This window comes from Zingiber officinale, chromosome 2A (assembly GCF_018446385.1).
Source record: "Zingiber officinale cultivar Zhangliang chromosome 2A, Zo_v1.1, whole genome shotgun sequence".
Taxonomy (NCBI): Eukaryota; Viridiplantae; Streptophyta; class Magnoliopsida; order Zingiberales; family Zingiberaceae; genus Zingiber; species Zingiber officinale.
This window is the reverse complement of record NC_055988.1, coordinates 98,342,092-98,369,877: the sequence shown is the minus strand read 5'-3', so window position 1 is coordinate 98,369,877 and position 27,786 is coordinate 98,342,092. Positions and strand designations below refer to the sequence as shown.

The 27,786-nt window shown below is 41.6% G+C and overlaps 1 protein-coding gene across 1 annotated transcript; it reads right to left on the bottom strand.

Moving 5' to 3' along the window:
• Positions 1-14,039: 14,039 nt before the first annotated feature.
• LOC122043826 (desiccation-related protein PCC13-62-like) lies at positions 14,040-15,238 on the bottom strand. Its single transcript, XM_042604400.1, has 3 exons — positions 14,901-15,238; positions 14,592-14,817; positions 14,040-14,467 (listed from the first exon to the last, which is right to left on the bottom strand). Exons 1-3 carry the CDS (start codon positions 15,236-15,238, stop codon positions 14,090-14,092), a joined length of 942 nt encoding a protein of 313 aa, XP_042460334.1. The 3' UTR covers positions 14,040-14,089.
• Positions 15,239-27,786: the final 12,548 nt, after the last annotated feature.

Genomic DNA, 27,786 nt, shown 5'->3' with positions numbered 1-27,786 from the left:
CGCTTGTGCGCTTCCACTGTTTAGAATAGCTTCTTTCTTTCTGTGCCTACATTGCTGTAAGAGAGGCTTCTCCGCCTGAAGGAGACAATAGTGCGATCATTTTCCTTGGATTAACAACCTCCCCGGTTGTAACCAAGTAAACATCTGGTGCCTCGTCTTTTTCTGTTTTGATTTATTGCTTTTCTATTTTATCTGCAAGTGTCAGTCTGAAATGTCGGGAAGGGTTGTGTTTTATTTTTACAGGGCTATTCAACCCCCCCCCCCTTCTAGCCGGCCGCAACGGTCCTACAAGTGGTATTAGAGCTGAGGCGCTTCAGGAGGACTAATCATCGAACGAAGCAACGAGATGGCCGGACCAAGCATCCACCCACCGAAATTCGAAGGGGTTTCGCCACTTGGAAAAAGCTGATGCAGGTATTCTTTACCACTAATTTTGAATTAATGCTTACAATGAAATTTGGTTTTAAAGCACTGGAAGGTAAGGAGAAAAACAATTGGACGAAAAAGGAGTAGGCCGACTTCATGGCGAACAACAAAACAGAATACCATCTGCTAAGTGTTCTTCCGCCTCAAGAAGTCAACAGGATTGGGAATTACGACTCTGCAAAGGAAATTTGGGAGAAGTTCCTCGAGCTGCACGAAGGGACGTCCAAAGCCAAGCTCGCTAGACGAGATCTGCTTTGCAATCAGCTCACCAGCCTATGATTTGGGGAAAACGAGATAGTTGCACATCTGCACTCGAGAATAAAAGAAATCATTACCAGACTTTCGAATCTCGGAGAAAAGGTAAGTAACCGAGATTCGCTCAGGTACGCACTGAATTCCTTTCCTAAAAATACCAAATGGGCATCATTAGTAGATGCCTTTTACATTTCTAAGATTTAGAAAAAAAATTCGTTAGAAGAATTCTTTTCAACATTTGAAGTGCATGAGTCAAGATGTGCAGGAATGAAGGAGCCCAAGAACAACGTCGCCCTCAAAGCTTCGAGAGACGAACCAGAGTCGGGATCTTCTCTCGATGACGAGGAAATGGTAATGATGGTAAGAAGATTCAAGAAACTTTGTAAATCTAGATCTACTAACCATCCGCAGGGGAAGAAGAAAAGGACAATCCGCTGCTACCACTGCGACGAAGAAGGGCACGTCAAGGACAACTGCCCCAAGCTGAAGAACAAAGACAAGGAGAAGGGTAAGAAGGCTATCCAAAAGCGAAAGGCTCTAAAGGCGACGTGGGACGATACGTCGTCGGAGTCGAAAGTCGAGGCATTCTCCGGACTTGCTCTAATGGCAAGTCATCAAGACGACGACTGCGAGTCAAGCTCTTCCGAAATGAGCATCGAGAGCATAGATGAAGGGGGAGCCATGTCGAAAGCAAGCAGCAGTTCAGGGGGAGAAACAGACAACGAGATCGACAAGGCAAGTCAGGTACAATTTCTTCCTCCCGACAAAATGTTTAAGTTCATTAAACTTTTAACAAAAGATTGCTACAAATTAGAAAATAAAAATAAAAATTTAAAAATAATTTTAGCTAAGTCCTGTCCCTTAGAAGAATTAGACAAATCAAAATTAGAAAATGAGAAATTGAAATTAGAAAATCAAGATATGAAAATTCAAATAAGTAATTTGAAAAACCATGCATGCTCATCTAATTTTAGAAAATTTAAAAATTTGAATTGGCATTATAGATATCACCAGGGACAAATTAGGAATATTTCTAGAAAATATGTCCCTAAGAAATTTTTAATCAATCTAGTAGACTGGAACCTTTATTGGGTTCCTATATCTTGCTTAGTCTAAATATTAATAAAAAAATAGCACTTTCAGTGAGAAAATTAAACAATAAATTTCTCTATGAGACTTTGTCTAAGGAACTGGTTGTTGCTCCAATAACCAAGAAAGCCTAGTGCCTCGCCATGACCTGGAAGCCAAAATATTGAAATAAATGTTTAATTAACTTTCTGTCAAGGCATTAAAATTAGAATTAATTAATATATTTAAAAGTTTTTTCAAACATCTTTTTAAAAATATTTTTATGCTTAGAAAAATACTTTTATGTTTTACTTAGAAAATTTTACTTAGAAAAATATTAAGTTAGGATTTTTTTTAAAAATAATTTTTACAAAGACTTAAATTCATACTTAGGAAAATTTTCAGAAGATTTTTTTTGCCTAAGTTAAAAGCTATTCTGAAATTGAAAATTTTTGCTTAAGTTTTTAAGAATTTTCTTGTAATTTCACTTAGAAAATTTTCTTAAAATTTTACTTAATTTTTTTTTTGAGACTGTTTATGTGAAAATTATTGTAATTTTTTAAGGATCTCAAAATTTTATAAGTATTTAACCCTTAGATTTTTTTAAACCCCATTTTTTTGTGATCAAAGGGGGAGAAGGATTAGTATAAGTCTAGGGGGAGGTAGACCAAAATTTAACTTGTTTTATTTTTGCACTTAATTGTAAATTTAGTTAAGTTTATTTCATGTCTCTTTTTACCCTAACTTAACTTGGGTTGCTCACACCAAAAAGGAGCAGATTGTTGGAACCCCAAGGTTATTTTGGTATGATCAACAAGTTAGGTCCTGTGTGTTTCTAACCTTGTATCTAAGTGTGCATGAGCTTAGGAGCACAGGTAGTCTAGTGGAAGACACAGCTAGCGAGAAGGATGGCACGAGGTGCGTCCGAGAGACGAGGCGCTGCGGAAGAGTACACCGGCAGACGAGAAGGAAGCGTGCGGGGGTTCCGAGGGATGAAAGTCGAAGCGGAAGACTGCTCGAGGAGCAAGAGACGCAGCTAACGAGAAGGATGGCACGCGGTGCGTCCGAGGGATGGCACGCTAGCGGGCGAGAAGGAAACATGCGGCGATTCCGAGGGACGAGAAGCTGGAGGGAAGCCCGCTCGAGAAGACCGGAAGTTGGGTTTGGGTGAGCCCTTTTCCGGATGGCACCCAAGTGAGCGGATCCGGAGTAGAAGACCCGGACCGAGGCGAACTGAACCGGAGCAGTGGTCCCCGGATGAAAAAGTCAACACTGGTTGACTTTATGGTCCGGGGCGCCCGGAATAGTCCAAGGCGCTCGGACCAACCCGGGGCACCCGGAACCCTTCTGGGCGCCCGGACCGTGAAGTTTGACCAGATCGAGCTTTGACTCGATCTGAACGTTGGGGGATAAAATTTATCCCCCCCAGGGCGCCCAGAACCCTCTAAGCGCCCCGACCAAGGCTATAAATATAGCCTTGGTCTAAAAGCTTTTCAATCAGTTCAGAAATTGTAACAACGCTTGTGCGCTTCCACTGTTTAGAATAGCTTCTTTCTTTCTGTGCCTACATTGCTGTAAGAGAGACTTCTCCGCCTATAGGAGACAATAGTGCGATCATTTTCCTTGGATTAACAACCTCCCCGATTGTAACCATGTAAACATTTGGTGCCTCGTCTTTTTCAGTTTTAATTTATTGCTTTTCTATTTTATATGCAAGTGTCAATTTAAAAAGTCGGGAAGGGTTGTGTTTTATTTTTACAAGGCTATTCAACCCTGCCTTCTAGCCGGCCGCAACGGTCCTACAGTAATCTTTCGGAGGGCATATCTTTTGACTCCGGACTCGGAATCAAGCTCTGTCAGTGGTCACGCGTGCAGGATTTGAAGATCTACGTATGTATGTACAAGACAGAGTTAGGAAAATATATGCATAAATAGTTTATTTATGAGTTATATCCAGTCTTACCAAGACCATGATCTAGTCATGGTCTTAACTTAGACTTCCAAAATGGATCTAAGCTGGACCAACGCCTATAGTCTTACTAGAACTCGTTCTCACTAGATCACTCTCCTTCAGTTGACTTACCTCATCATTTGCAGTCTCTTGACTTGCCTCTTGACCCACCATGTCTTCCTATCAGAACCGCACATCTAGACTTCAACCAATTGTCTAAAATCGAATATCCCGACTAGACTTCAGTCAGTTGTCAGGTCTCACAGACCAAGGCAGCTGAACTTCTTACTAGAATTGCACATCTAGACTTCAGCTGATGTCAAGTCCTCTAGACTCATCAATTCTTGCACACTCGATAAAGAGGTTAGACAAACATAACATCTAAATTTAAACCAATTGTCATTCATCAAAATCTGAGTTTGATCATTAATGCTAACTGCACCAACATATTACACATCCTCTGGGCCTACTCACTTAAGTAATGGTCGAGAGAAAGCCCTCTTGTATAAATGATCTCCGACAAAGCTGAACCGACCAACTCTTTTCTTGATCACATGTGCTTGTTCCCGGTTGGATGGTAAGGTGCCTTGCTGAAGAAATGAGATTAACGGTGCCAACCAATCACTTTGTAATTCTAACTCGACCTATCTTTTAATATGAGCTACTAGCAGTGTTTGCTCCCACCGGCTTGTCCAGAGTCCACGGGACCAAGGAGTTAGCCAATTTGTCTAACTCGTCTGCCTTTTAATTTTCTGCTCGGGGGGTTTTCTATAAAGTAACTCCTTAAAGCTCTGCTTTTAATTTCTCAAATGCCTCCACATATAGCTTGAGACATTCATTATTAATCTCAAAATTACCCTCTAATTACTAAGCGGCTAACTTAGAATTTGAATAGATTAAGACCCGAGTGGCTCCCACATGCCTTGCAGCCTGCATGTCGGCTATCCATGTTTCGTATTCTACTTCATTATTGGTAAAAGTTATCGAATTGCCATCCAAAAGGAAATATAGGCTAGATGGTGCACCTTGAGAAGAGATATGAACTGATACCACCGATTTGGAGGGGGGAACTGGATTTGGATTGAAAAACAGAGAGATGAAAATTTATCGATATAAGACATCTAAAATAAATCCCTTTTTTAGCAAGAAAAATAATCATCCGATGCTGATCGATGAAATAACATCAAGAAAAAAAAAAGTAAAATCAAGGTTCAAATAAAAGGAGGAGCAATCGGTAAAATACACCGACCGATAGATGGCGAGCTCTTGGACAAGGTCGGGTTGAAAGGACCAGAAGGGTGGTTCCATCATCTCCCTGATAAGCTTATTCGAAAGCACAAGGATAGCAGCACGGAAGGCGTCGATGGTTCCAGGCTAGACCGTTCGGGATTTAATACCTTCGTATAATTGGTGAGGAGCAAGAAGATATACCTCCCTTATCATGTCGGATTTAAAGTTGGATGCTTCCCCTTCGCTGTCGCTTTCCTCTGAAGTAGTTTTCCCTTCATCGATGCTTTCCTCTTAGTAGTTGGTTGTAAGTGCAATTCCAGTGTGGGTCTCAATTTTAGATTCGGATGATGATGATTCACCCCATGTCGCTTTAAGATTCTTCTGCAAGATACAATCATGCATACAAGATCATAAAATATAATGAAATTGAATAACAATTATTCTCGGTATACCTTACAGATGGCTTGTAACGAGAAGGACATCAACCTTTTATGACGTTATCAAACCTCACATTTGTTCATATCCACGCCGAGCTCTTTAAGATAACTCCAAGAGAACAAGTTTTACTTTCAGAAGGTACTAGCCACGAGCGAAAGAGAAGGATCAAAAAGAGGAAAAAGAAGCAAAAGGAAGATCTTCTTCCTTTAGGTAGCTTATGATAACAAGAGGAGACCCTCTTGTTGTGGTCGGCGGCAAGAGATGTTAGATTTTAAGGGATTCCCTAAAGCAATCGTCTTACAGCTTGTACTAAATATAGATTCACTATTTGAGTGCATATTATATGTTTGATTATCTTAAGCTCATTTACTGAATGCATGTAATATAATTCATAGCATGAGAGAAATTGTGATTGGATTACAACTAGTGATTATCTCTACATGTGTAATTATAAACATATTGGAATTTCCTTAGTCGTTGAATTGATGCATTCGGATATCATTAATTCTATAAGTCTAACATGGGTTATATATACTGCTTGGTTCACCAAGCATCTATTTTTTCACTGGTTGGAGATATTGGATCTATAAGACTTCATATGGTTATCTATATATATAGATATGTTTGTAAAACTCTTACTACAGCTCGAGTGCTAATTTCCTTCGATTTAAGGTATACAAGTCATCTTGGTGATGGAGACATTTACTTTGACATCTTAAGTAAGCACCTTATTGAGGTGTAGATCCGGGATGATTAGGTATAAGTTGAAATGCCCGAAGATGTTTAGATAGCCCACAGAGGATTCACCGCTGCTTGTGAGTAGATGTTAAAGAAAAGGAAAAGAAAAGATAATGATTCAAGTCAAGATTTCTTAAGTACTCTAACCCTATGTCAAATAAAAAAAGAGGCGAAAGATACCAGAGCAATCTTGTATCAGACTACTTGTCTCCTCGTAGTTGGATCTCCTATTTTTTGGAATGCTCCAAATTCCACTTGAACATCCAAATCTGGATCAATACCAGCAAAAACATCTCTGAACAAGGTTCTAGCTGTTGGTGCAATATCCCTCAGGTCAAGGTTGACCTGGGTAACCAAGCTGAGTCTTGGTTTGGGTTTAGATGTTTGACAATAAGATATTGATTGAAGAAGAGTCAAGTAAGTCAAGGTTGACTGGATACTTGACTGGGAAGTCCTAACTGGGATGTTAGGCAAAATGAAAGTCCTGGTGAGTGAAGCCAGGCAGAAGAAAAGTCTTGGTGAGTGAAGCCAGGCAGAAGAAAGTCCTAGTGAGTGAAGCTAGGCAGATGGAAAACCCTAGTAAGTGAAGCTAGGTGAAAGCCCTGGTGAGTGAAGCCAGGTGAAAGTCCTAGTGAGTGAAGCTAGGCAGATGGAAACCCTAGTGAGTGAAGCCAGGTGAAAGTCCTAGTGAGTGAAGCTAGGCAGATGGAAAACCCTAGTGAGTGAAGCTAGGTGAAAGCCCTGGTGAGTGAAGCCAGGCAAGGGAAAATCCAGATGGATCAAGGATGATCGGACATCTGGTGCTGGGAAGTCCAAGTAGGTCAAAGGATTGACTGGATACTTGGCATGAAAGAAAAGTCCAAGTAGGTCAAAGGGATTGACCGGATACTTGGCACAGAGAAAAGTCCAAGTGGGTCAAAGGGATTGACCGGACACTTGGTAAGGGAGTCCTAGCAGGTCAAGGGAGTGACTAGATGCTAGGCATGACACACCAACAGGTCAAGGTTGACCGAATGTTGGTTAGGGATGTTTGGGACTTGGTTTTGGACAAAAATCAAGTGCTGGATCGATCCGTGGATCGATCCAGGCTCTGGATCGATCAGTGGATCGATCCAGACCTGTCCCAGCGAACAGAAAGCTTCTGGATCGATCCGTGGATCGATCCAGAGGTCCCAATCGATCCATGGATCGATTGGGACGCGGCTGCTTCGCGCGATAAGCGCTGGATCGATCCGTGGATCGATCCAGGCGCGTTTCCAGAGCACAGAGGCGCTCTGGATCGATCCGTGGATCGATCCAAAGCCTCCCCGATCGATTGGGAACATTCGAATCGATCGGGATCCGACCGTTGACATCGTTTATAGCTGCAGGCGTTCGAGGGCTGCGGTATCCTTTTCACCAATTCACTCTAGAGCTCTCGCCTACTCCTCCACAGCGCTCTCAAAGATCAGGTCGCCAGTTCTTGAAGGATCTTGGAAGCTTTCCAAGTCAAGAGGCGGATCAAAGGCAAGAAGAGAAGCTAGGGTTAGGGTTTTCTGTACTCATTGTAAGCTTTGCGCTTGTATTTTGTTTCCCTTTCCTTTCTTCTTGTACTGAGAGTCTTGTAGGGCTTCTCCGCCCTCGGTAGTTACCGAAAATGAGTGTTTTCATAGTGGAGGGTGCGTGCGTGGTGTGGATCCTTGGACTAGTCACCTCTTGTGAGGTGGATACCAAGTAAACCAACCGTGTTAGCGTTGTTGCATTTGTTTCTGTATTTTCCGCTGCATATTCTTGAAGAAACAAGCAACGCCAAGCAACGCCGAGCACCGAGAGAACGCGACGAGCTATTCACCCCCCCTAGCTACTTTTGGTCCTAACAAGTGGTATCAGAGCGAGGCCGCTCTTCACCGGAATCATCGTCGGAAGGGTCAAGCATAACAAGAAAAGCTAGAGGGTGAAGAAGTTGAAGCAAATTCTTCAAGTTCAAGATTTTATCAAGCTCAACTTCAAGATGCAATTCCAAGATGGACTTGGATTTGACACAAGGGTGGCTCCACCATACACATCGGCAAGCTTCGATTCTTGGAGATCAAGAATTGAAAATTTCTTGATGATGGAGATAGAGCAATGGTTTGCTCTAATGGAAGGTTTCAAGGCTCCAAGAAATTCAAAGGGCAAAGTTCTAAAGAAAAGCAAATGGAGCCCGGAGCAAGTCCAAAGGTGCGAGGCAAATGACAATGTGACCAAGCTTTTGGTCAATTTATTGCCAAGCACCATTCTTTGCAAAATTGGAGAATTTGAAGATGCAAAGGAACTTTGGAGCAAATTGGCTAAGCTTCATGAAGAGATCCCCTCCACTGTACAAGATAATGAAGAATCCAGAGAGGGTGACTCTTTGGAGCAAGACCAAGAGGAGGACTCCGAGGTTGAGAGATACTCAACCTCCGAAGAAGAGGAAATCCAAGAAGCTTCATCCTCAAGGGAATGCACCGAAGGGAACAAGGAGGGAGCATACTCCTTGTTTCACATTCAAGATGATGAAGCCTCCACCTCTAGGATTGAGGGGGAGCAATCCTTGGTGACACCGGAGCAAGAAGAAGAAGAAACTTCTACATCCGGGTCAAGAGAAGAAGAGGAGGAAGAAGCTTCTACCTCCACAAGTCAAGAAAAATCAAATGGAGAAGAATCAAGGTCCGATCAAGAGGAAGCTTCTACCTCCGGATCCAAAGAAAAAGATGCCACCCCTGCAAGCAAAGGTATAAATATTTCAATTAATAATAAAAATCATATAATATGTTTTGAGTGTAGGGAACATCGGCACTATAAGAGCAAGTGTCCCAACTTGGCCAAGAAGAAGGGCCAAATGGCACAAAAGGGCAAGGAGAAGCTCAAGGAGACCACCCCCGGGACAAATAAGAGCAAGGAGCACATTGTGTGCTTCTTGTGTCAACAAAAAGGGCATTACCGAAGTCAATGCCCCAAGGGGAAGAAGATGGTTAAGGCTCAAGGAGGCACTAGTCAAGGGGGAGCCTCCAAGGTAAAGAAGAAGGTAACATTCATTGAGCCTATTCCCTTACAAAATGGTAAAAAGCATGCTAGGTCAAATTTTTATCATCTTAATGCGATTTACCATAAGAATAGGAAGCATGAGGGCTTTAAGGAAAAGCATGTGGCCCTACATGCCAAAACTACTATCCCAAAGGCTAGGAATGTAGGTAAAAACCTAGGCGATAACTCTAAGGATGTAAGATACAAGCCTAGAAACAAAAATGCTCATGAACTTAATAGAAAACCAAAAACTAAGGACTTAGTGATGGAAAATCAAGTCTTGAGGTCAAGACTTGATAAAATTGAAAAGACCCTAAAAAGGATGGAAAATATCCTATTAGGGCAAAATGAGCATAACCTAGGTTTAGGGGTACAAACGCCATCCAATGGCCATAGAGGTTTGGGATACAAACCAAAGGCTAAGAAGGATGTGCCCTCTTACCATAGAGTTCCATATAGTTATGGAACAAACCCTAGGTCTAGTGGTCAAGCCAAAAATACTAGGGAAGTCATCCCTAAGAGTATTTTTGCAATAAATGTGACTAAGACTTCTAAGAAGTCTAAGAAAGTCACAAACAAGGTCACAAGGGAGGTTATCCCTAGAGTTGACCTAGAAAATGTGACCAAGGCTTCTAAGAGGCCCAACAAGGTCACTAGGAAGGTATCTAGGGAAGTTATCCCTAGTGAGTACCTAGAGCATCCAAGGAGCACCAATAGGTGTTGGGTTCCTAGGAGCATCTTCTCTACCCCATAGATGGGTTAGAGAGTGTCAACTCCGATTAGAAGGGTAGTTAACCCAACTTTGAGGAAATTGACACTCAAGGAGTATTTTCAAGGTTTTTGTTAACCTTTGAAAATGAAATGGAATTATTGATTACTCCTTGAAAGGGTAAAATGTGCCTAATGGTGGAAGAATTGATTTTAATCTTAAATGGCACATATTGGAAAATTCATAAGAACTATCAAGTTGGGTTTTTGGTATGTTCTTAGGCAATTTAAGGCAATCCGGGCCTTAAATTTAAAAGTGCTACTCTTGAGGAAAAATGGAATATGCCAACATTTGAGGACATGTTTATTTTAATTGGCATAAATTAATCAAGGGAATAAGAAATGCAAACTTAGGTTTTGGCACTCTCTTGAAGCACTTTGGGCAATCTAGGGTTTAAGTTTTAGGATTAGCTAAGATTAATGATACTTAGATAGGTAATCTAGGTATATTTTATTTATGCTAAACCATGCCATGATTGTTTGCTCATAATATGCCATGACATCATATTTTATCTTATTTGGATTTTGCATTCATGACTTATCATGAAAAATACAAAAATACCATGTCATGTCATACATACATCATGTAGTTATAGAAATCTTTCTTTTGAAAGCTATTTTATTTTGATGTATGCCATAACATAATCATGCATTAAGTTTAATTCCTTGTAATTAAGGACGAATGGCATTTAACGACACTTATTGACAAGTGACATCCTAGGTGGATGTCTAACATTTCTAAAATGCCTAGATAGATATGCATGATCCCTAGAATAGGGCAAAACCAAATTTTACATCTCACAAAGACCTCTAAGGTGACTTGTATGTGTTTTAGTGCATATTATATACAAGTGAGATGTTAGGATGATGAACAAAGCTCAAGATGTTGATTTAGGGCATTCCTTTGAGTTTTAAATTCATCAAAACACATAGTTATGTGTTTTCCCATCATTGGGAAAGCTAATGTACAAGTCATGTGCATTATGCCCAAGGAACATGATGGGATATTGGTTTTGAAAATGTTTTTAAAATGTTTTTGAAAAACCTTGGTGAAGGCTATCTTTTGATAGTAATCACCATTGAATAGTTAGACACAAACTTGAAGAAAAACACTAAAGTTTTTGCAAGTTTTCAAGTTTGTGTCAATCTTTGAAAATATGATGTATTTTCATAGAAAACTATTTTCCATGATTAAGTATGCCCTAAATAATGTCTACACGAAATTTCATAATTTTTGGATTTTGTAGAATTTTCTAGGGTTTCTGATGAAATGGAATTTCAGCAACTATCGAGTCTGATCGATCCATGGATCGATTGAGTTCCATGAATCGATCCATGGATCGATTCAAACGGCAATTCCCGCGAGCAGAGGATCGATCAGCCGATCGATTCAAGGAGTCTGAATCGATCCGTGGATCGATTCAGAAAGGTTCAATCGATTGGAACCCAACTCCAATCGATCCAAGTTGCTGATTTTGGCTGGGAAGGCCTGATTTCAGCATCTTTGAACCTCTTTGAGTCTAGGTAACCATTTCAAACCCCTTAAATACATTTGTATACATACAAAGGGTGTTTTCATGTTGAAAACAAGGATGGATTGGTTAACGAAGACTAAGTAGAAGTTTAGGTTGAGGTTGTTTCAAATTTTGAATATTTGAACCTCAAAACTTCCAAATTTGGGTTTCCTAATGTTTTAGGGATTCCAAGTCATTATTGGTGCAATGACAGAAGTTACCACCATGTCTTTAGGGGGAGGGACTCTTTAAAGACATGAAAATTATTTTTCATGAACCTTGGAAGATGGTTAACCTTCTGTTGTAAACTTGCTCAAGGTTGAGCATTTACACTTGAAATAGGGGAGAAATGGGGAGTGGATATCCTCATTATTTCAAGTGAACACTCAAGTAGTAGATAATGCTCAAGGGTGGGTAGTTGTCTACATTGAGGGAGAAGTTAAGGATAAATGAAGGGTATGGGACCTTCATTATCGTGTTGATCACAACGAGTGATGTTGTGAACAACGATGAGCAACTCTTCAGGGGGAGAGTCTTCAACAAATGGATTTGTTGAAGTGTGCCCAGAATTGGAGCATAGGTTGATGTGTGTCCAACGATGGGTTGATGTGTGCCAATAGGGGGAGAATGTATGGTTAAGCTTAGTCCTTCATTACCTATGGGAAGGTCATAGGGGGAGAATGAAAGGACTCATGAAAGGGAGTAAGTTAGGCTTTCATTACCTAGAGGGAGTTTGCCCTCTTAGGGGGAGAATGAAGAGCTTAATTTATGCTTTCATTACCTAGTGGCATGAAGAAGGAGGCTATGGGATTAGCCTAACTTACATATGAGATTGTAAGTGTTATTGTGGTATTGTCAAACATCAAAAAGGGGGAGATTGTTGGTGCAATATCCCTCAGGTCAAGGTTGACCTGGGTAACCAAGCTGAGTCTTGGTTTGGGTTTAGATGTTTGACAATAAGATATTGATTGAAGAAGAGTCAAGTAGGTCAAGGTTGACTGGATACTTGACTGGGAAGTCCTAACTGGGATGTTAGGCAAAATGAAAGTCCTGGTGAGTGAAGCCAGGCAGAAGAAAAGTCCTGGTGAGTGAAGCCAGGCAGAAGAAAGTCCTAGTGAGTGAAGCTAGGCAGATGGAAAACCCTAGTAAGTGAAGCTAGGTGAAAGCCCTGGTGAGTGAAGCCAGGTGAAAGTCCTAGTGAGTGAAGCTAGGCAGATGGAAACCCTAGTGAGTGAAGCCAGGTGAAAGTCCTAGTGAGTGAAGCTAGGCAGATGGAAAACCCTAGTGAGTGAAGCTACGTGAAAGCCCTGGTGAGTGAAGCCAGGCAAGGGGAAAATCCAGATGGATCAAGGATGATCGGACATCTGGTGCTGGGAAGTCCAAGTAGGTCAAAGGATTGACTGGATACTTGGCATGAAAGAAAAGTCCAAGTAGGTCAAAGGGATTGACCGGATACTTGGCACAGAGAAAAGTCCAAGTGGGTCAAAGGGATTGACCGGACACTTGGTAAGGGAGTCCTAGCAGGTCAAGGGAGTGACTAGATGCTAGGCATGACACACCAACAGGTCAAGGTTGACCGAATGTTGGTTAGGGATGTTTGGGACTTGGTTTTGGACAAAAATCAAGTGCTGGATCGATCCGGATCGATCGTCGGATGGATCGATCCGCACTTGTCCCAATGAAGCTTCGGATCGATCCGTGATCGATTCAGAGGTCCCAATCGATCCATGGATCGATTGGGACGCGGCTGCGCGATAAGCGCCGGATCGATCCGTGGATCGATCCAGCGCTTATCGGCGCTCTGGATCGATCCGTGATCGATCCAAAGCCTCCCGATCGATTGGGAATATTCGAATCGATCGGGATCCGACCGCTGACATCGCTTATAGCCGGCGTTCGAGGGCTGCGGCATCCTTTTCACCAATTCACTCCAGAGCTCTCGCCTACTCCTCCACAGCGCTCTCAAAGATCAGGTCGCCAGTTCTTGAAGGATCTTGGAAGCTTTCCAAGTCAAGAGGCGGATCAAAGGCAAGAAGAGAAGCTAGGGTTAGGGTTTTCTGTACTCATTGTAAGCTTTGCGCTTGTATTTTGTTTCCCTTTCCTTTCTTCTTGTACTGAGAGTCTTGTGGGCTTCTCCGCCCTCGGTAGTTACCGAAAAGGAGTGTTTTCATAGTGGAGGGTGCGTGCATGGTGTGGATCCTTAGACTAGTCACCTCTTGTGAGGTGGATACCAAGTAAACCAACCGTGTTAGCGTTGTTGCATTTGTTTCTGTATTTTCCGCTGCATATTCTTGAAGAAACAAGCAACGCCAAGCAATGCCGAGCACCGAGAGAACGCGACGAGCTATTCACCCCCCCTCTAGTTACTTTTGGTCCTAACACTAGCGTCATGCCAAATGTGTCCGAACAAGAAGAACAAAGCAAATGTAGCATGACCAAAAGTGAACCAACCCCTTGGATTGCTACGAAAAATGTCATACCCTATGACCACTCGTTAGAATTGTTACTCAAAGTTTCCATTTTTGCCTCTTTTACAAATTTATGTTAAAATAAAGGCCAAATATATTGCTTGAGATGGGCACTCACCCATGATCTCGAAGATTACAACGCGAGTATACACATAATCTCATAGATGCCATCATTATTCAATCCGAGCTATCACTCTAATCTCTTCTCAAGGAGATGCCAAGAATGCCCTTGCGATTTTCCCATCCCCGCCTTTAGGGAGGAACCCTCCGGGCACATGCTCACTCCCAGTCCCATACACCACCCGGAGCACCTCTGCCGGAGTTCGCTTGTAGCCGAGGGAATCCTTGTTGGCCGACAGTATGTTGGTGGACATCCTTGCCTCGGCCCCCAGCTCCCGCGGCACCAGCAGCCCTTCGTCCTTCATGCCGCACATCGCCAGCCGGTTCCTCAGCTCCGATATCCGAACCGTGAACTCCGCCACCGTGATATTGTACGGCGCCACCAGCTCGTCCTTGCGCTGATACAGAATCGCCCTTATGATCGCATCTTGCCCAGCTTCCACGGCCAGCAATCCCGCCAAAAGCTGCGCAAATTTACAGTTACAAACAGTTAATCTATAATAATATAATTATATATATATATATATATATATATATATATATATATATATATAATTAAGCCATTCGACGATCGATCTCTAGGATTACCCTCTTGGCGACGAAGCCATTGGTGTTGGGGTTTGCGCCGACGTAGGCGACCAGGCCCATGTAAGGGATCGCGTAGGAGGCGAGGAGGTAATTGAGAGTGTCAACGTAGGGATCAAATGGAGGATTCAGATGGTATCCCAAAGCATTGTCCATTATGTTCGCGAAGTTGTGAGCGCTCAAATCGAGTTGAGGCCTCGGGAACCCTCCGACGGTGCTCTTGATCGCCCTTCATATATCAGTTACGATGCGCGATCGATCAGCTAGTTCAGAGTGAATCAGGAGGTGTAATTTAATTTAATGAATATATACCTCAAATGGCCGACTTCTTGATAGGCAAACTCCTCGATGATGAGCTTTGTGGTCGCGTCGAGGTTGGCCTTCCTCGCGCCGATCGGCGGCGGCCCGCCCATGGCCAGCTCCGGCGCGACGGAGTCGAGCCCGCGGCCGAGGGCGCCGAACAGGAAGAAGTCACACTCCGTGTGCTCCAGGTTCAGCGCGAACTGCAGCAAGTCCCTGTCCAGGGGGAACAACGGCTCCCCGATCGTCGGCGACCCACATGTTGGATTCTTGGCTGCTCCGATCACCGTCACGACCGCGGCCGTGGAGAGGACGAAGAGAGACAAGACACGGACCGCCACAAAAGCCATGCCGATCGACCAAGCTCCAAGCAAGCGAGTCTGATGCACGAGATCAAGAGGGTTCCCTGGCTTTATATAGATCGAGCTGAGCTGAGCGCGATATTAATGCGTTTTCCAATTTTATGTATTTTTTTTTATTTTACACTTGTAATAATTATTATTATGGAAAACTTATTTATTTATTTCCAGTATTTTAATGTGTTTCTCGTATTTTCCTATTTTACATGTGTAATAATCAATGTTTATTTATTTATTTCAATGTGTTTTCTTAATTTAGGTATTTTTTTTCTATTTTATACTTGTAATAATTAATATTTATTTATTTATTTCCCAGCATTTTTTAGTATGTTTTTCTAATTTATGTATTTTCCTATTTTATACTTGTAATAATATTTATATACCATATATTTTTATTAATAAAATAGTGTATTCTATTGTCAACATGGTATCAAAAAACTAAGCTTAACAGTACTTTTTTCCCCTCAAACCTTAACCGCCGCCCGCAATACCCACCGACTGCCTCCTACATTAGCTGTCGCCGACGACATCACCCGCCGATTATCTCTCATAAATGCTCCTGATTCCACCTTCCTGCATTATGGTTCTCAACGTCAATGCTCAAGTACCTTTGAAACTCACCACTTCTAATTATTTTGTTAGCACTTGTAGTTCACGTCTCTTTTATTTGGATATGACTTACTGGGATTTGTCGGTGGCTCACGTTCCTGCCCCCTACGCAGATAACATCTACAGGCGCTATGCTCCCTTAGGCGAATCCTGATCATATTCTCTGGCTCCGTTAAGATCAACTTCTCCTCGACGCTATTGTAGGTTTGATGTCTCCTACTCTTGTGGAGTTTATTTTTTCATCAACTTCATCTAGAGACGCATGGCAGACGATGGAGAGAACCTATGCTGCTCTCCCATATGACAGGATTATGACTCATTATCAAAATCTTGCCAGCCCTCACCAAGGTAATAGATCTATCACTAATTATATGTAAAACATCAAAAGAAATATTGACGTTCTTGCGTTAATGGATGTCAAAGTTGACTTTGATGAGCTCTCCATTCGTGTCCTGAATGATTTTAGCCAAGACTATTGCAATATCTAATATGCTCTGCAAGTTCGTTACCTTTGATGAGTTATTCGAACAATTTCTTAGCTAAGAGGCTTAGTTAAAAGTCTCGACTCCATCTCCATCTCCATCTTAGGCATGTGACACAATCTCCTTGTATTTATGTTTTCTTTATCTTCTAAGTTTATATTATTAGTTAGATTTATTAGATTAATTTTATCTAAATAACTATCATTAAGATTTAATTTTTTTATTAATTATATTATCTTAGTTTTAAATAGAAATTTCTAGATTAATGTTATCTAAATTGTCAAATATTATATTAAGGTATTTATTAATTTTATCTAGATCTATTTTATCATTTTAAGTTTCAAATTTTTATTTATTTTAAGCGTTTGAATTGATTAAATTATTATTATCAATTAAATTATGAAGGATAAAATTTGAATTAGCCAAGACTACTGCAATATCTAATATGCTCTTCGTTACCTTAGATGAGTTATTAGAGCAACTTCTTAGCTATGCCACCCAGTTAAAAGTCTCGACTCCATCTCCATGACTCAATCTCCTTATATTTATATTTTCTTTATCTTTTAAGTTTATATCATTAGTTGAATTTATTAGATTAATTTTATTTAAATTACTATCCTTAAGATTTATTTTTTTATTAATTAAATTATTTTAGTTTTAAATAGAAACTTCTAGATTGGTGTAATCTAAATTGTCAAATATTATATTAAGGTATTTATTAACTTTATCTAGATCTATTTTATCATTTTAAGTTTCAAATTTTTATTTATTTTAAGCGTTTGAATTGATTAAATTATTATTATCAATTAAATTATGAAGGATAAAATTTGAATTAGTTAATTGAGATTTAGCTTGTTTAGTTAAGTTTTAATTTTTTAAATTTAAGTTATTTAAGTTTGAAATTTCTATATTAATTAAAGTCATATTTTTATTAATTTTAGAATTAATTAATTTTATTAATTTCAGAATTATTTGAATTAATATTTAAAATTTTAGAATTATTTAAATTTGATTATTACTAAGATTTGAATTAGTTAAATTTGACCTATCTAGATTTATTTTGATAATTAAATAAGTTTGAAAAAAAATTAATTAGATTTGAATTATTCAACTTGGATTTATCTCAAATAAAGAGAAAACTTTATTAATATTATAATTAATTTTATCAAGATTTAGAGTAACTTGGTTATTTTCTTGATTAAATTTACTAATTAATTTTAAATTATTAATGATTAAATTATTCAAATTATATTTATTTTTATTAATTGAATAATTATCTAAATTCAAATTATTAATTAAATTATTCAAATTTAAATTATTAAATAAATTATTATTTGAATTTAGATTTTAAATTAAAATTGAATTTTTTCATAGTAAATTAAAATTGACTTTTTTATAGTAAAATTTTAAATTATAATTGGCGTTGGTCCTTCTATAGTAGTACGGTGTAGCAGCATTGTAGCATAGTAGTAGTACAAAGTCGGAGCAGCCGGACGGTAGGAATCGTGTAGAAATGTTATTTTCTTTCTTGGACATCTTGCCTCCTTTATAGATGAACATGTTCTTATCAAATCCATTGAATTCGGGATAAACTTTCTGACTTCAGATTTTACGAATAATTATGTAGAGAAAACTAATTAAATAATTCATGATCTTATCTATTGCTTCAGTCCGGTTTGATTTAGTTTGGTCCATTTTGGTTCAGTCCAGTTTGGTCTGGTTTGGTTCAATTTACTTCATCCACTCGAGATACCTCCAATCACTATTCAACATAGTAATCTTTCGGAGGTCATATCTGTTGGTGCGGTTAGCACTAATGGTCTAACTCAGGTTTCGATGAATGACAAATCAGGTTAAGTTAGGTTTGTCGTGATCTAACACTCTGACCGAGTGTGCAGACGAAGTCCAGACAGGTCGACGGACTGATCGGATGTCTGGCACGAAGTCCAAGCGGGTCGATGGGCTGACCGGACGCTTGGCGAGAAGTCCAGCTAAGTCGACGGGTTGACCAGACGCTTGGATAGAAGTCCAGACAGGTCGAAGGGCTGACCGGACGTTTGGCAGGTAAGTAAGGTAAGTCACTGGAGGGGAGTGACTGTGAGGACGCGTTCCCGGGAAGGGAACATTAGGCGTCGATCCGGCTTAGATCCATTTCGGATATCTAAGTCGAGATCGTGATTAGATTCCGGTCTCGGAAAGACGGAATCTAAGTCATACTCTTTTTGCTTATCTATATAACTGTGCTAACAAACTCTTTTGCAGGGCATACTTATTATTTACCTCCGGACTAACGTTTGTCTTGCAGGATGGATTCTGCGGGAAAACAGGGTCGGGGTGCCCGAAAGGGATCCGGGCGCCCGGGAGGTGAATTTTATCCAAACTCGTGCGTCGCCACATGGAGCTTGCTGGTTGGACCTGCCACGTCCCACCAGGGTGCCCGGAAGGGATCCGGGGCACCCCGAGCCTCATATAAAAGGAGGGTCAGAGGGGAGCTTCAAAACAACAACTGAAAGAAAGTCTTCTACTGCTTGCTCTGCTGCTCTGCGCCCCTGCAACGCTAACAAAGCTTTGGCAACACGCTCCTTCTCTTTTTAGTTAAATTCTTGTCGGTATTTTCTTTATTTCCATTAGCATTCCTATACTTTAATTTGTAACAATTTTCAAACTGCTAGTGATTGCCCATCAAAAGCACCCTAGTGTGCGGGCCTTGGAGTAGGAGTCGACACAGGCTCCGAACCAAGTAAAACCAGCTTGTGTTAGCATTGTCCGTTTATTTCCGCTGCGCGTAACTCTTTTCGAACGATATTGTTTATCGATATTCACCCCCCCTCTATCGAATCTCACGGTCCAACAAGTGGTATCAGTGCGGGTACCGTTCTGAATTGGTGCAACCACCAATCGAGCAAGGGGGGGGGGTTCTTTTTTAAAGAAAAATTAGATATTGTTTGTCTTTAAAATAAAACCTTACGTCTTTCGTTTTTCCCTCCAAAACTGTTTTTGAAAAATACATCGTCATCTCTTCACCATTGCTTAGTATTGACAAAATATTACATCTTCAAAAATTTGAAATAATAATTTTTATTAATATTTTAATAATATTTTATTACTTTCTTCGAAAATAGTGAAATATTATTTTTTTCAGCACTGCTAATCCAAGACCAAGTCTTGGGATTTTTGTCTGTTTCTCTGTGTGCAAGAATAATGCCTCTTCAAGAAGGATGGAACCCCAACGAACCACCACCGTACGATCAGGATTTCAACTACTGGAGGCGAAGAATGGAATGTTTCTTAGGAAGTCTAAACTTTGACTATTGGCTGATATTGAGAAAACTTTCTCAGAACTCAGAACTAAACACAAATGTAAGTAAAATTATTTGTAATGTTTTACCTAACAATATTTTATGCAGACTAGAAAAGTACAAAGATGCACATGAGCTTTGGACCCAATTGATCAAACTTCACGAGGAGCTGATCGATCTCGAGGATCGAGTAAAAATCGAATCCGAACTCGGGTCAGATACAATCGAAAAGTCTACTGAATTAGGGGTTGCGCTCAAGGTTAGTGATATTTACCAAAATACCCCTGCTAATAGTAGTTTAAAAAATATGAGCATTGATTTGGTTATTTCTGAAAATATATGTGAAAATAATGTAGTTGACAATATTTACAAAAATACCCCTAGGATATTATCTGATAAAACAAATCTAATTAATTTAAAAAATTTAAACTTGAACCTAAACAAATCTGAAAACTCAAATGATAGAGATGACAAGGTCAATATTGATCTAGATAAAATTAATAAATTATTTAATAATCTAGACAATATTAATCTAGAAAATCGTATCCAAACCCAAGATAATTTAATTAACAAAAAATTAAACTTTAATGATAAAAATAATCTAATAAATTCCACTAATTATATCAACTTAAAAAATAAAGAAAATATAAGGATAAAATCAAACACGGTGATAAAATCAAAATTAAATTTAACAAAATTAAAATTAAATGTTAAAAATAACATATTAAACAAAGATAAGCTGAAAAATTCAAAATTAACAATTAATAAAAGGTTAAAAGATAAACCTTTAAGGAAATATAATTCAAACACTTTAATTAATTCAAATTTAAAAATTAGTAAAAATTTAAACATTAACATTAATCTATTAAATAAAGATAATTCAATTAACTTAATAAAATTAAAAGAAAATTCAAATATTAAATACATTCTCTTAAAGAAAGATAATTTGACCAATTTAATTAATTCAAAATTAAAAACTTGAATCTAAATTACAAATTAAACATTAAATTTTAACCAAAACTTAACTATAATAAACCCAGAACTAAAAATTAAATTAACGGCTAATAATTCAGGGGGAGGCTCTAGAATAGCTGGCACCTCCAAAACTAACCTACCCGACAGGGTAACCCTAACCAACCTACCCGACAGGGTAAGTATGACTAGTTAAAAAGGGTTTAAGTTTAATTTGAAAAATGGTACTGGTGAAATTTTGGATGATAGTACGTTAGGGAAGCTTAGTCTATGCATGTCTAGGAAGATATGGCTTCGACCTGGTGCATTTGACTAAGTGAAACTGACCGAAACTACCCTTTATGGATCCTAACCAGTTAAACCAAGGTTTTGTACTAAGTCCAGTGGATAGGACTATTTGGAGGTTACTTTAATGATGTCCGAGTGACTCACCATAGCCGAGAAGTTTATCTAGAGAACGCTTATTTGTTGAACCTAAAGCTAAACCTGAATCTAATACAAGTTAAAACAAATCCTAAAATTGAACCTAATTCATCTCACAAAATTATAGGATTCCCTGATTGAAAACATAGATCGGGTGAGATGACTAAGAACTTAAAATGAATTGAAATTAATTAAAATTAAAATAAATTAAATTCAAATTAAATTAAAAATAAATTAAATTAATTAAATTAAATTAAATTACAATTAAAATTAAATTTTTTAACTTAAAATTTTTATTGAACTTAATTAAAAAAAAGTCCTTTTAAAAATTCTTTCAAAACTATTTTTAAAATTCTTTAAAAATTATTTTAAAAATTCTTTAAAAACTATTTTAAAATTTCTTTTAAAAATTCTTTAAAAACTATTTTAAAAATTCTTTAAAAATTATCTTAAAAAATTCTTTAAAAAAAAATGATCCTGTCCGAAAGCTGAATCAACGGACGCTGGGCACGTGGTGCTCTTCAAGTCGTTGACGTAGATCTCCGATCAGTCGTACGAACCTCCGGTGAACCTGCAAGGAAGTCGGGTCGGGAAGGGGTTCCCGACGACGACCCTCCGACGCTCAAGTCAGGCAAAGCTCGACAACAAAGAAGTAGCTCTAAATGTCGTAGAATGCGTACCTCTGGCGAAATATAAGGCTCCTTATATAGGGCTGTGAAGGAGCTCACGCACACCTACCGAGGTAAATACGTGTCCTTGGCCCATGCCTCGGTATGTGCTTGTCAGACAAGCTTACCTGACACCATACTGCTACAGTCTGAGCACGTCTATGATGTGACAAGGGAACCCACTGTCATAAGATCCTGCGTATGGTCCAATCGTCGAACATGCTCGCTGTCAGAATATGCTTCTTTGTCCTTTTGTATCTTCTGTTCCTGTGCCGAGCATCCTACCGGTCGGCAGTCATGGGCATCGTCCGATCGGGCCCCGAGTGCTGGTCCACTTAGGAGATTCCTGGTAATATGCTCTGTGGAGACTGTTCGCAGTATCCGCTCAGCCATATGTCTCTGTTCAACGAGCGTCGGAACCCCTAGTCCCGTCAGGTCGTCTTTGGTAAAGCTAGGACCCCGTTCGACCGACCGGTCTCTGCTTCTCCGGTCGGACGTCGGATACTTTGACCTCCCCATGGCGTTGACTTCTCAAAAAGAGGGTCCCCCATTCTTACCGCCGGATCACTTGTCTCCCCTTCAAGTCTAGTCGAAGGAGGCGATTAGTCCGACTGACTAGACCATCAATTGGGCCGAGCGGCTCCATGAAAATACTATCCACTCGGAAACAAAGGGGGTAGCCAAACGCCAGTCAACGCCAACTTTCCTCAGCGTCTCTTCGAATTTTCCACCAATCTTCATCATTAAGGTCAAGCACGCGCACATTAAATGCATTCCAGTGGCTGAACGCCACGTGGCGGTGCTGCCGTCATCGTACGGCGATGGCGTGAGTTTTGATGAGATTGAGGCGGTTCGAAATGAACGGTGCGATGCGTGCTCCGATTCTCGTGACTTGGATCCAACGGTGGAGGCCGCTCGGGCTCCACCCTATAAAAGCTTTGTTTTCTTTCCTTCACCTCACGTCTGTTGTCGCGTGCCTCCCAATTCCTCTTGCGTTCCAGACTTCCGGCGGTCCCCGGTGCTCTTCCCTCGATCCTCCTCTCCGTTGTAAGGTTCTGCTTTTTTCTGCTTCTTTCTCTCTTTGTTTCTGGCATTTCCGTTGCTTTTCTTTCCCAAGTTTTCGTTCTTGGGCTACTGTTTCGTTGCCATCTTCTTCCTTCTCTTTTGATTTCATCCGTTCGGACCATGGCCCAATCTTCTCAACCCGAAGACGAAACCCTCGGCCCATGGTACACTACCATGGAATCGCGCTTCGATCGGTGCGACGCCAATGTTCTGATTAACAGTTTTGACATCCCCTCCAACCTTGAAATCATCATACCCACAGACTCTTCTTGGCCAAACAAACCTCCGCGCGACGCTTTTTGTGTTTTCCGCGACTAGTTCACGGCCGGTCTGCGACTCCCCATTCATCCCTTCTTTGTAGAAGTTTGCAACTTTTTCGGCATTCCGCTCGGAAGCCTAGTCCCCAATACTTTCCGCCTCTTATGCGGTGTATGCGTCCTCTTTAAAATCCATAACATTCCCCTCCGACCGGAGGTCTTCTACTACTTCTATTACCCAAAATAGTCCGAGCCGGGCACTTACATGTTCTAGGCTCGGCCTGGCTTGGTTTTCTTCAATAAACTTCCTTCTTCCAATAAGCATTGGAAAGAATTTTACTTTTACATTCGCCTTCCCGAGCGGGCTCCCTTCCGAACCCAATGGCAGGTCAGAAATCCACTCTCCCCAGAACTCAAAAGATTCAAAACCCGACCGGATTATCTCCACGCCGCCAACATGCTATCCGGTCTGCGGCTTGACATCAACAAGTTCCTTCCAGAAGGGGTTATGTACATCTTCGGCTTGAGTCCGATCAGAATCCCACTACCGAATGGCTTCGGTAAGAATTTAACTTGGTAAATTCATTTTAATTGCTAACTGATTTTCTCTGTTTTCCTTTGCAGCGAACACCGTCATGGAGTCAGTGATGGCTGTCATCTTGAAGCGAAGGGCGGTGGCGCTCGGCCGACGCAATCAAGCATAAGGATGAGCTGAAAACTCTGCAGGAATCCCTTGCTGCCACCCAAGCGGTCTTCACAGAATATCAGGAGGCCGAGCCGAGTCGGGTCGCCGCCCTAAGACAGAATTACATCCGCTCGCCTGAATTTTCGGAGAAGGTTTGCGAGCGGATGTATACTGCGTTCGACCTTGCTATGAGCGCCGCGATGACTTATTTGAAGTCCAAGGGGCACCTTCCCGAGTCCGCCGTCATCCCGGCCGCAGATCAAGTGGCTCTTCTCAACAACATCCCAAAGGACCTCTATGATTACCTAGAGTAGAAGTTTTACATGTAATTTGGCCGCTCGGCCAAAGACACTCCTTTTTTGTAATTTGGCCACTCGGCCAGTCTTTTTAATATGTTATCCTTTCGCTTGTTTTGTCCTTTTGCTAGTTAATATGTGTGTTGTCCGCTCGCCTCTTATCACACCTCTTGTGCTCGAAAGGTATTTTTACGAAGTATTTTGCGTACCATTTCTGCTCGGACGAATATATTCTGATTCGACAAGAGATTATTCACTGGATATTGATGAAGTACCTTTGGGTACTGGGCCGAGCGGAACGCATAGTTGGTCAAACGATATTAACAGCGAGTACAAGTCCTTTTGATCGCCTTCTTCCGCTCGGAGGGTTTATAGACGCCGGCTCGTCTCTCGATTTTTAAGGTCGGAGCTTGAAGGTCTTCCGGCCGGCGGGTTTATAGACGCTGGTTCGTCTCTCGATTTTTAACGTCGGAGCTCGACGGCCTTCCGCTCGGAGGGTTTATAGACGCCGGCTCGTCTCTCAACATTGAGCTCGACGATCTTCCGCCGGAGGGTTTATAGACGCCGGCTCGCCTCGATTTTAACGCCGGAGCTCGACGGTCTTCCGCCGGAGGGTTTATAGACGCCGCCTCGCCTCTGATTTTAACGCCGGAGCTCTTCGGCCGGAGGGTTTATAGATGTCGGCTCGTCTCGATTTTAACGCCGGAGCTCAACGGTCTTCCGCTGAGGGTTTATAGACGCCTCGTCTCTCGATTTTAACGCCGGAGCTCGACGGTCTTCCGCCGGAGGGTTTATAGACGCCGCTCTCGATTTTTAACGTCAGAGTTCGACGGTCTTCCGCCGGAGGGTTTATAGTCGCCTCTCGATTTTTAATGTCTGAGCTCGACGGTCTTCCGCCTGGAGGGTTATTGAACTCTGAGGGTTTATAGACGCTGGCCCGTCTCTCAATTTTTAACGTGGAGCTCGGCGGTCTTCCGCTCCGAGGGTTTATAGACGCCTGCTCGTCTCTCGATTTTAACGGCCGAGCTCGACGGTCTTCCGCCGGAGGGTTTATAGACGCCGCCTCGTCTCTTTTAATGTCGGAGCTCGACGGTCTTCCGCCGGAGGGTTTATAGACGCCGGCTCGCTCGATTTTTAACGCCGGAGCTTGACGGTCTTCCGCCGGAGGGTTTATAGACGCCGATCGCTCTCGATTTTTAACGTCGTAGCTCGGCGGTCTTCCACCGGAGGGTTTATAGACGCCGCTCATCTCTTGATTTTTACGCCGGATCTCGACGGTCTTCCGCCCGGAAGGTTTATAGGCGCGTCCCTCGATTTTAATGTCGGAGCTCGACGGTCTTCGCCGAGGGTTTATAGACGCCGTCTCTCGATTTTTAACGCCGGAGCTCGACGGTCTTCCGCTCGGAGGGTTTATAGACGCCAGCTCGTCTCTCGATTTTTAACGTCGGAGCTCGACGGTCTTCCGCTCGGAGAGTTTATAGATGCCGGCTCGTCTCTTGATTTTTAACGTCGGAGCTCGACGGTCTTTCGCTCGGAGGGTTTATAGACGCCGGCTCGTCTCTCGATTTTTAACGTCGGAGCTCGACGGTCTTCCGCTCGGAGGGTTTATAGACGCTGGCTCGTCTCTCTATTTTTAACGTCGGAGCTCGACGGTCTTCCTCTCGGAGGGTTTATAGACGTCGGCTCGTCTCTCAATTTTTAACGTCGGAGCTCGACGGTCTTCCGCTCGGAGGGTTTATAGACGTCGGCTCGTCTCTCGATTTTTAACGTCGGAGCTCGACGGTCTTTCGCTCGGAGGGTTTATGTTGGAGGATCTTGCGGCCGACTTGAAGGGGGGTTGGATAGACGGCGCCCCCAAATCAATCACTTTCTACGTATTTGTTAGTTGCGCAGCGGAATACAAATAATACAACACAAATACGAAAGCTAAATACAAATACAAGAACAAGAAAGTAAACCGCTAACACGTTCGTTTACGTGGTTCGGAGATAACTTGCTCCTACTCCACGGTGTGTCCGTAAGGTGGACTATCCCTCAATCCGTCGGTGGATTAGTCCCCGGCAAACTCCGGCTAGCTCAACCTCCTTGTGGGTGGAGAAACCTCACCACAACACTCACCAACAACACTTGGACACAAGGGAACTTTTGAGCACTTTGGTGACTACTAATTAGGCTTTAACCAAGTCTAATTTCGTTGCCTTGGCCGGCCATACCAAGCTCCTTCTTATAGAGCTTGGAACAAATCAAAACCTGATTTGCCCGTTACCAGTCGACTGGTCCATGCACCAGTCGACTGGTGCCAGCCCAACGGCTCTCTCAACGGCTTTCTACCAGTCGACTGCGGTGAGCATAGAACCTCTCTGTGCTCACTCCAGTCGACTGGTTCCAGTACCAGTCGACTGGTACAACCCTAAACTTAGGGTTTCCCATCCCGAGTACATTTCTCTCGCACTCGGACCCTCACGACTCACTTGACTATTCTTTTGCAGCCTTGACCTCTTGCCTTCAAGCCTACTTCCTTTGGCTCTCGTCCCTCGGATGCAGCCAAGTCCGCGGCTCGTCTCCAATGCCATCCTTCGCGTATGCCTCGAAGTTGCTTCCCTGGGCCCTTGTCCTCGCTGCCTTGTCCATGGTCCCTCGGATGCTCCATCCTTCATCGGACCCGAAGCCGTCAACCTGAGTCATATGTGTCACCTGCAGTCCTGCACCACTCAAGTACACATATCAAATAACAAGGGTAAACCTAACTTAAACCCTTTGCCCAAACACCAAAACACATGGTCCCACGAACCATTGGGATTGCTCCAACAATCTCCCCCTTTTTGGTGTTTAGCAATACGTTTAAGTTAGGGAAAACAAATAGCAAAACAATATGCTAAAACAAATGGACTTACGTTGCCAAGGCTACACACTTGGCAACCGCCGAAACAATGCACCAAGCATTGGAACCTATCACAAGGCTCCCCCTACACCTAAGCTCCCCGTTGAGCTAGGATTTTATCACAAGGTTTTTTAAGAACCTATCACAAGGCTCCCCCTACGCAAAGGCACCAAAGGTTTTCCCAACTAAACCTTACTTCTCCCCCTTTGCCTAACATCCAAAAAGTTCTCCAACAATATCCCAATTGTTGAAAACTTATCGTCCAAACTGACCCTAAACTCATGGATTTATCCCCCATAGATCCCATACATCTAAACGAGTTTACATGGTCAAGAACAGCTCTGAAAAACAATATCAGGCTGGTATCAATCGACTGCCCCAAGTGCCAGTCGACTGACCCCTTCGACACAACCTTACAGAAGCATTCTGTGGTCGAAATCTATTGTTACCAGTCGACTGGTATCATCACCAGTCGACTGGTATCGACAAAATGAGCTTACAGAGGCATTCTGTGCTCAAAAACACTGTTACCAGTCGACTGGTATCTGTACCAGTCGACTGGTACCCTATTTCTGAAAAAATCAGTCTTTTCAGGCCAACTTCAGAAATGCACCAGAAATTCCCTAGACCTCCAAAAATTCTCAAATTTTGTGGAGAGGTCTATTGTACCCTTGTCTACTTGGGAAAAATATATTACAAAATGTATCTATTACCAATCCCAAGATTGACTCAAAATCCAAAACTAGCTAAATGGTTCAATTGAACCTTGACCTAAAGTCCTAGTTTTGGCTTCCTTTTGATGTATTTGCCCATACCAACCCACAATGCATCCCTAGCATTGGTTTATATGGCATCTATACATCCAAAACTAATTATCATGCTATATGACCCCAAATGTCATA